Genomic DNA, 9,534 nt, shown 5'->3' with positions numbered 1-9,534 from the left:
ATAGTGTGGTGTCCCCGGTGTCCATTGCTCTTTATTGCTGCTAGCATTTATTCAGCACCTACTGTGTGTCAGGCAGTGCTGAGTACTTTTTATGACTTTTAGCAACCACCCTGCTCTGAAGGCATTATTGTCCCCATTTGAAATATAAGCAAACTGAGGCTCAGATAGAGTGTGGATGTATTTTCCATGAGGAGCCCTGTGCAAAGAGGCCAAGAGACCTTTGTCATCACCCCGGGAAAGCTTTTCTTTCCCACTGAATTGGCTCAAAGGGAGTGTACCTGCACTTGCCCTCCCAGCTTGACCTTCCAGTTCAAGGGCACCGCTGACCTCCCCAGACTCCGTAAGAAGTTTCACTGTTTTGTTTGAAAGCTAGTAGGGATGACACGGACTCCGCCAAACGCAGCTAGGAGTTGGGTGGCGGGGTGGGGGGAGGGGAAGACAGGCTCACGGACGGGTTGCTCAGAAACGTTAGATCACCTGGAGGAAACCCCAGACATCTAGCCCACCCCTTGCATTTGGGAGTTGAGGAAAATGTGATTCAGGCTGGGAAGGAAGTAGTCTCAGGTCGCACAGCACGCCAGAGGTCGAGCACAGAGCGAGAGGTCTTCACCCTCGGCGGGCCCGCGGGGTCCCAGGACCCCGCCCTGCACGCGAGGAAACGTCCAGCCCGTCGCTCCGCCCAGCACTCTCTCCACCTCCACTACTCCGTTAGGGTAACAGCTAAGAAGGGAGGTGAGGCTCCAGCTCCATCTAGGTAATTATGTTCTCATTAGGAGCCCATCCGCCCGGGCCAGGAGCTGCTTGGAGGGCACGCTTCCAGCTCTGCTAATAGTGGAAGCCGTGTCGAGGGAGCGAGCTCTGGGGCTCAGCAGACAACAGAGCCCACAGTGACCCCGGCACCTGGCCGGGGATCCAGCGCTGGCCCGGAGGCACCCTGAAGCTCAGGGGGCTTCCTGGAAAACCGAAGCCTAGAAGTCTGGTCTGTGCTCGTTGGGTCCTAGAAATCACCACCCTACCTCCACCCTAGCTTCAGGCCCCCTGTCCCCGCTCCACAGTTGCCCTGCACCAGACCCCTTACTCAATCTCTGCCCTCAGGGAACTGGGTGAGGGAGGAGGCAGTGTGGTAGGAGAGACCACACTCCATAGAAGGCCGGGAAGCGTTAACCACTCTGCCTGTCTGGGGTGGGGAAGGCTTCCCGGAGGAGGAGGTTACCATTGAGGCAAGAAAGAAGAAAGTGACCAACGTGACATGGGCAGCGGAGGAGTCTTTCAGACAGAGGGTGAGGTTGAATGAGGGGGTGGTCCTGGAACCCCTACAGGCTTGATTCTGATCAGGTTTATTTGAGATAAAAGCAAGAAACAGGGCCCAGATCTAGAAGCCTAGAGGATTCTAAGCACTAAGGGAAGCCATTGTGAGGTGTAGGTTAGAATCACCCCCCCCTTCTTAGCCTCTGGTTGGGGGCAGGGAGGTAGTCCCTACTGAGCTAATGACCCCTTGTTTCTCTATCCCTCTGAATCCCCAACACACTACCCTTGAAGCTGGAGCGCAATTTTCAGATGAAGGTCATTCACCTGTCTCTGGCAGAGGTAATAATCACCTTTGCCCCCGAGGTGAGGGAGGTGAGGCCCCAGCTAGGCCTCGTAGAGAAAGAGAGCGCTGTCGACAGCCCCATCCAGGCTAATGGGAAGCTCAGGCCTGAGGAGGAGGGCAGTTTGAGGGGTGGAGAAGTGCACATTTCCTCAGAGCCCCCTAGAGCAGGAGTAGCAGCTTAGCACTTCCCAGTGCTTGCTGGTGTGGGTCACCACTAACCCCTGGAGCCCAGTGCAGAGGGGAGACAGGCCCAGCCGCCAATGTCTCCACCCTGCTAGCTCCAAATAAGGCCTGGTGGGAGGGTGAGGAGGTGATTGTGAGGCTTGGGAAGGTAGGATCTGTGCTGTATGGACAGAACCACTTCTCAGAGGGCAAGCTTTTTAGATGATCTGCTTAGATCCCCAGAAAGATAGGATTTTGAAGAGTAGGGAAGAAGAAAAAGGGTACTTCAACTGGAAGCAAAGAAGCAGCAGGTGCAGAGGTATGAAGACAGTAGTGGGACATGGGTTCAACAAATGGTCAAGAGAAGAGATCAGCAGGTGGAAGAAGTGGCTGGAACCAGACTGAGAAGGATCTCCAATGCCAAGGTCAGAATTTGGAGAGGAAGAGCTCCCCCAGGAAGGGGCCAGCTGGAGCCACAGCAGAATCAAGGGATAACTTCTCACTCTTGTCCCACTTGGGGTCCCCTTTGCTCCCCCTCTGTGTTCACCTTTCAGGCCCCAGAGCAGGGGTTCAAAGTGAGCCTGAGTTCCTGGAGGCTTCCCCTTGGCCTCCAGCCCAGCCTCAGGCCTAGCCTTCAGGAGCCAGATCAGCTCGGCTGCAGCCAGCACTCGCTAAACCCAGGCAAAAGAACTGGGGGGAAGAGAGGACCGGAGAACCGCTGGAACCTCAGGGCAAGAGGGCTCTTGGAGATGTTCAGATTCCTCCCTTTGTACAGTTGGGCAAACTGAGGCCAAGCCAGGGGACTTGCCGAAGTCTCCCAGCAGAGCACAAGCCTCGTGGTCCCACAGCTTGGACATCCACCCTGGTGGTCTGCTCCTCAGGAAGAGGGGTGACCGCCCACTCACAGCCAAGTAAGCTTCAAGCGCATTTGGGGCTCAGCTTCCTTGGGCGGTGACTACCGCAGCCCCGCGGCCGTGAGCCCTGGCCTGGGCGGTATCTGTGTGCCTCGGGCAGGCTCTGCTCCGGCTGAGCGACTGGGTCGAGCTGCTTCCGCTGCCCAAGGCTCCAGCACTCCCGGATTTCTACCTCCCAACCGGAAGAATGCAAAGAAAGGATTTTTTTTTAAGTGTCTCCTTTTTTTTAAAGAATAGTTTTTTAAAAAAAAAAATTCCTCTAGGACTCCTCGTTCTCACTTCCCTGGGGAGTGACTAGGGTGGAGAACTGTGGGGCAGGAACAGAAAAGCACCGGGTGCCCTCCTCACTCCCAAAGTCCCTACCTATCCCGTGAAGGATCCGGGGCCGCTGGGGCTGCGGATGGCGCCTACTAGAGATGCGGATCCCTGGACCGCGAGCAAAGGAATAACCCGGTCTGAGTTTCAGCGCAGGCCGCGTGCCTGTTGACTCTCAAAATCGGAGGAGCCGCGGGAACAAATAGAGAAACATTGCTTATTATGCTATTAGTAATCCCTCACACCCCCCTTCTCTCCAGCCTCCAGGAGCTAATTAAATTCATCTCTGAATTTCGGGCTAGGAAAAAACCTCCAAAAGGAACAGAGCCAGAGGGGCCCATGCAGGCCGCGGCTCCCGCCCCTGGGCTGCCCACCTCTTTTCCTACGCCCGACCTCCCCTCGGCCGAAGCGACTTGGTCAGACTTCCAGACTTAAAACGAAGTCGTTTATTTCAATTTTGCTTTCACATTATGTTCCGATACAATCAAAACTCCTGGACGAACCTCTTGAATAAAAGTCCTGCGATGAGCGCGATCACAGGTCCCGGGGGCGGGGTAATACGGCAGGGAGGACTCGGGATTCAGAGGCGGCGAAATAAAACATACGCTGCTTCGGGATCTGTGAGCGGACAGTCCAGAGGCAGAGGCGTGGGCAGCGTGACGCTTAGGGCAGAAAGGTTCCGGCTCTTCGAATTGGGATTACTCCTGATGCATTTGGACTGCGAAAAGCCCAAACTTCGCTTCCAGGCCGGCAGCCGGGCCTGGCCTAGCAAGATTTCAGCCAAATTTCTTACGTTTGCGCCAAAGCAGGGAGCACGGGGCGAGTGCAGGGTTGGCCCTAGGCCTGCGCAGGAAGGAGCGCAGGCCGATTTGGCGAGGAAGCCCTCCTGCCCTGGCCTTTCTTGGGTTGCATCCCACCAAGTCCCCTACCCCTCTGAATCTCGCGCTTCCGCACCCCTGCCTCCAGACCTCGCAACTGGGGAAGGTGCGGACTTTAGGAAGCCGTTTCAGAAAAATAAAAGTCCCACTTCAACTTTATTGGATTAAAGCAAAATTAAATCTTGGCTATTCACAGGTATGTTACAGAGGACGAGGAAGCGTCCGGAAGAACCTCCTGGCGTTTAGTGGAGCCACAGAACACGAGGGCATTAACAAGCGTCAGAACGTCAAGCAGCCTTAGATTTCACGATCACTCCGAATAGGACATAGAAATACGGCAATACAGCCAGTTTCCACTGGGAAGAGTTCTTCGTGTACAAATGATATATATTTATATATATATATATTTTTTAAACCAGTCACCACTAAGGTGAGTCCTTTCTCTGCTAACAAGCAGCCGAGGATACAAAGTAGCTTCAGCTAATTAATTCGAGCGGTGTTTTCCGAGCAATACTTGCCAAATTAAAACTACCTCCCCATCAAAAAAACAAAAGCAAAAACCAAACAAACAAAAAAACCTTCCCCCCTCTCCAAAATAAAAAAGGGGGGGAGGGACGTATTAGATTTCAGCGGTTGTAAAGATTCAGAGGGCGACTCAGAGGAGGAAGATATTTCACATTATACAGTGAAATGCAAAGTTTCTTTTTTATAAATTGTAGGGAACATGAACATGAGGGTAAGAAACAATGACAAGGAGTCTCTCTTGATTACTGCCACTGGAATGGGGGAGGCGAGTTTATTTTTGGAAATGGGAGTGCGCAGAGCTAAGCGGAATTTACTTTTCCTAGAGGAAACGGACAAAGTTGTCCGACCGCCGGGTGCGCACCTTTTACCCGGATACAGCTGGGGAACGTGTAGGAAGTTTCAAGTCGTGCCGCTTTCTCGTCCTCTAAAGTTCTGCCTCTTTATCATTTTCCCCTCCTGCCTTTGCCCCTCTCCCTGCCTCCATTCCCGCGATGAGCCAGTCAGAGGGGAAATACGAGGAATCCCGAGAAGGTCGAGTACTTCCAGCCCCCCATCAAGTTTCCCCGCTCCAGCTTGAGGTATGCTCGGTCGCCTTTCTCCATCTGGATTAGAACTCCGTTGCTGGCAGCTTCCCGGGTCACGTCCTGGTCACCAGCGAAGGCTGAAATCACCGGCCACCCGTTTAACATGAGGCTCACCTGAGAAAGAGACAGGCCCGCTTCAGAGGCGCAACCTAGGCGGGTACCGAAGCGGCGATAAAGCCGCGAACCTTCGCTGCTTGGCTAACAGCCGTAAGGCCTGGAAGCAGGGGGCGGGGGTGGGGCGGGAGAGCGGAAAGAAAAGGCGCTTTGCAGTTTACTGCTGAGGGTCCAATGAGGCGAAAGACGGCCCATCTGGGTGACAGGAAGGGTCTGCCCCCAAAACAGGAGTCACTTTCATTTCTTGGACGCGCCAGTAGAAAATCCTGATTCGCACTTTTATCCAGTTTAATGAACCCCGTAGGTGGCTCAAGCGCCCAGAGACCTTCAGCCTCGCCCTCCCCCCAGCCTCAAAGAGAAACTCAGGCAACTGGCGCTTCCGGGAACACAAACAAATAGAAACAAACAAACAAAACGCCTGGCTCCTCCCGGACCCGGCTGCCAGGACACAGCAGAGACGCAATGGAGGAGCCAGGCAAGGCTTCGGCTGATGAGAAATCTCGCGCAGAGCTGCACTCTGTGCTTCATCCCCAAACCCCGGGCCCGGTTCCCGTCCCAGATCCAGCCTCGCCCGCCACCGCCTGGTTTTGCCCTTGCGGTGGCACCAGAAGCCAAAGGCCCTGCGCCCTCTCCCCAACCGCGCGTTCCGCCTTCTGTGTCCGCCCAAAGGAATTCTGGACACCTTTGGGAACCTGGAGAGCCGGTGAGTGCTGGCTAAGGAAAGGCCGGAGCCAGGAGGGAGTGGCACTATGCCCCTCCCTTGTGTCTCCACCCTTAAACTGCTATGGCTCGGCGCTGCTCGTTCAGAAATCCGGAGTCGGCCCCCATAAAGACGCCAGGAGACACCCCCCCCACCCCTACCCCGAGCGTGGCGCTGAACGCAAGCGCACAGGCGTCTCGCGGTCTTCAGAGCTGGGACAGGGTCGGGGATACTGTCCGTGGTGCTGAGGGCGAGGATCGCGGAAAGCTTCCCGAAGCGGGAACTGTCCCTGATGCTAACAGAAACCTCTAAGGGAACTCCCTGGAGTCCCATAGCGAGAGAACCTCTTTGGAGGGTCCCAGAGGCAGAGGCAGAAAACTGTGCCTGGGGATGGGAACAGGTTCCAAGAGCCAGTGACAGGGAAGGCAAGGGAGAGTCCAAGCCACAGAACAGTGAGAACCTGCTACCCGTCCCTCCAAGCAGCCCGGGCACATGCAGCTGCCCCTTCCATCTCCCACCCCCACAGGGCTCGCTCACTCCCGCGGCTAGTAGCCCCCTACCGGGGCTGGGGCCTGGCCCTGAGGCGGCAGCTGACCTGGATGGTCTGTCTGTTGTAGACTTTTACCACGTGGAAGTTAAAACTGTAGATCCCTTTGCGCGGGGCGATGAAAGTGCTGCGTTCTGAATCAAAGTTGTTCCCGATGTTCACTAGTACCTATAACGAGACGGGAACGAAGGGGAGTAGGCAAGAATCTGTCCAGAACGCTTGTCCCTGCGTTTCCGCAGAGACCTCGGAGACGATCGAACATCTACCTACCACCTCTCCCCTAACCTCCACCAATCCAGTCTTCCCGGAGCACTCACCTGGTCGAAGTAGATGATCATGGTGCGATTACTCATCTCGGACGGCTCGTGGTTGGTGCTTCTGATGGCAGAGAAAGCCACCTTAGCGCTGCCGGAGCGCACAGAGATGCCCAGAGCTGTGCCCGTGGGATCGGACGTAGGGTTGGAGTCGCAAACAACCAGGCACTTGCCCTCCAGCACGATGGGCTCCGTCTCATTCTGCCCGCGGGCCGGGCCCGCCAGCCATGCTGCCCCCAGCAGCAGCAGCTCCACGACGCCCAGCATCGCGGCGCCGGCGCCCCCCCCCCCCCCCCCCCCCGGGGGCTGCCTGCGCCAGCCGCCCCCCCCGCCCCAGGCCCGCTCCGTAACCCCCTCCTCAGCTCCGTGCGCAGCTCCACCGACGCCGCTCTGGACACTTCAGGTCTTCGTTGCACTCCTGGGCAAGCGTGCCCCCCGCGCGATGCTTCCCGGAGCCCTGCCCGGGCCTCAGGGGTACCGCGGCTGCCCAGCCGCACTTGGATGCATAGCCGCTGCCGCTTGATCCCCGCTGCTTCCGCCGCCTCCTGCCCGCACCGGCCGCTCCCGCCGCCGCCGCCGCTCTGAATTATTGATGCAGCCGGCGATGTAGCCGGAGCGGGCGGAGAGCGCGCGCCGGGCACAAAGGCGCGGACCGCGGCCTGGCCCCGCCCCTGCCACCTCCCTCTCCAGCCCCGCCCCCGCACCGACAGAGACTCCGCCCCCTGGCCAATCCTGGCGCGCCGCGCTCCCCGCCGAGCCAATGGCGGCGCTGTCCGCGCGCGGCCACCTGACCCTGGGCGCTGTTGTTATTAGGCGCGGCGAGGCCGGCGGCGCGCAGCAGCAGGGTTGGGCTCTGGCCGGGAGTCGACTGAGAGAGAGAGGGCCGGGAGCGCGCGCGCGCCCGCGCCCGGACCGTCTGCCGCGGCCGCTCGCTCTCTCGTTTCGCGCCTCCCGCCTCTCGCCACGGTCTTGTTCAGCCCCTCAGCCCTTCCGCGCACCTCCCTCGCCAGCCCTCAGGTAGGAGGCGGCGCGCGCCCAGGGTCCGGAGTTGAGTCGCAGGGGGCCGAGAGACGCCTTCGTGTGGGCGCGTGGGGCGGGAGGGGAGCGCCCTCCAGCGGGCAAAGGCGCGAGGGGCAGCGGGCGCGCGGCTGAGCCGTGGCGTGCGGGCTGACCAGGCTGTCTGGCTGCAGGGCGCGTGCGTGCGCGACGGGGCGGGGCGTGCGCCAAGGCCTTAGTGGGAGGAGGCGCACGTGCAGCCGCCGGGAGCTGGGGCGGCGGGGCCTGGAGGCCGCTGTCAAAGTCCCGGCCTCGCGGCTAAGAGCGTAACGCTGGGCCGGCAGCTCTCTCTCGCTTCTCGATGTGCCAGCTCTGCGGGTCGCGGAGTCGGATCTAGCGTTCACTCATTCATTCGTTCGTTCATTTATTCGAGATAGATCATTGAACACTTACGAAGTGCCAGGCACAGGGCCACGCGCCAAAGATGTAGTGATGAGCAAAAACAGACGAGGCCTGTCTTCGTGCCTCTTACAGCCTAGTGCAGGAGGCAGTGACAAGTCCAGTGGCGTCGCAGGCAGGCTCATTTCCCTGATATCATTTTTATCTTTTGCACTTAAAAGTTATATTTTGCATCCGTATTTTTTATTTACTATGCACTTTTGCGGCATGTTTTATCCACGTGTGCTTGCATATTATTGCCTTGAGTATAGACACCAAATCTTGTGATTTATGGGCGATTTTTCAAGGGTGATTTTGAAATTTCAAGGCGAGTGAATTTTCGCCTCACGTATTTAACTTAGAACTTTACACACAAGTAGTCACAAACGTGAAAATGAAAATACAGCTTTGGTAAGTGGCAGAGAGAGAGGAGCAGCGGAGATGGTAAGAGGAAAGGCGCGTTCCAGCCTGGGTGCGAGAAGGCAAGAGACCTGAAGATGCACGCCGGCGGTTAACCCGGCGGAGGCTGGAGAGCGAGCGGACCTCTCCGTCAAGTCCAAAGCAAGAGCGCGGGCTTCGGACGCCAAGCAGAGGCGGGTCGGGATGCTGCCCACCGGGGTACCTGGAGCTTTGGTTCCCGCCGGGCAACCTTGAGCCTGCGTGCTCTGCCGAGCCAGAGCAGACGTGCGGCCGGCGGCGGCGGCGGCCTGGTGCGAGCCCAGGGATCTGGAGAGACGGGTCGCGGAATGACAGCACCTCCTTTCGGCTTCCGGGCTCGCCGCTGGCGGGGTGTGCAGTCGCCTAGGCTACGATCTTCCGTACGCGGGAGCCTGCCTTGGAATCGCCAACAGCCACACCTTTCAGCTTCGCAGCCTCCTTTGTGTCTTTGTGACTTAGCTAGCTGTTGAGAATCACCTGGAGGTACCCCATGGCCGACCCTCGCTTCCGTTGGGACGCCTGCCTGCCGGGGTCACTGAGTTCGCCAGGAGAAAGGGAAGGAGCAGGGAAGAGGCAACGATTTTACTTTAAATTAAATTGACACAAAACTGTTCTTTCAACTCAGATCTTTTTGAGACATCCCTAGAAAACGTTGCCAGCTGTGATTACACTTAATGTGAGAGCATGAACTAATTGAACAGGGGAGAGCTGAGTCATGAGACTGCACCCGGTATAGCCGCAGAGGCCGGCAGCTCCAGCGGTGGAGGGTACCTGGCGAAATACCCGTGTAGAACCAACGGCATGCGCTCAGTGCCCTGGCTCTACACAGGCATTCCACAGATATTTACTGGTTGCCAACCCCGTCTGGTGGGGAAGCCTGTTTTCATGGAGCTCACAAACAGGACTGAGGTTACCTGGAGGGACCCCCTCCAGCCCCCTCCTCTTCTGTTCCTGGGGAGGCTCTGGCAAGCAGTGCCCAAGCCCGAACTGCCACCTGTATGCCAGTGATGGGGATCTT

General features: G+C 57.7%; 1 protein-coding gene across 1 annotated transcript; it reads right to left on the bottom strand.

Annotated features, from left to right (window-relative positions):
• Positions 1 to 3,405: 3,405 nt before the first annotated feature.
• On the bottom strand, positions 3,406 to 7,269 carry CBLN1 (cerebellin 1 precursor). The gene is made up of 3 exons (XM_029209573.1): positions 6,648 to 7,269; positions 6,379 to 6,498; positions 3,406 to 5,083 (listed from the first exon to the last, which is right to left on the bottom strand). Exons 1-3 carry the CDS (start codon positions 6,909 to 6,911, stop codon positions 4,886 to 4,888), a joined length of 582 nt encoding a protein of 193 aa, XP_029065406.1. The 5' UTR covers positions 6,912 to 7,269; the 3' UTR covers positions 3,406 to 4,885.
• Positions 7,270 to 9,534: the final 2,265 nt, after the last annotated feature.

This window comes from Monodon monoceros, unplaced genomic scaffold (assembly GCF_005190385.1).
Source record: "Monodon monoceros isolate NGI ecotype Baffin Bay Population unplaced genomic scaffold, NGI_Narwhal_1 Super_Scaffold_10, whole genome shotgun sequence".
Taxonomy (NCBI): Eukaryota; Metazoa; Chordata; class Mammalia; order Artiodactyla; family Monodontidae; genus Monodon; species Monodon monoceros.
The sequence above is the reverse complement of the archived record's forward strand: the minus strand, read 5'-3'. Positions and strand labels throughout refer to the sequence as shown.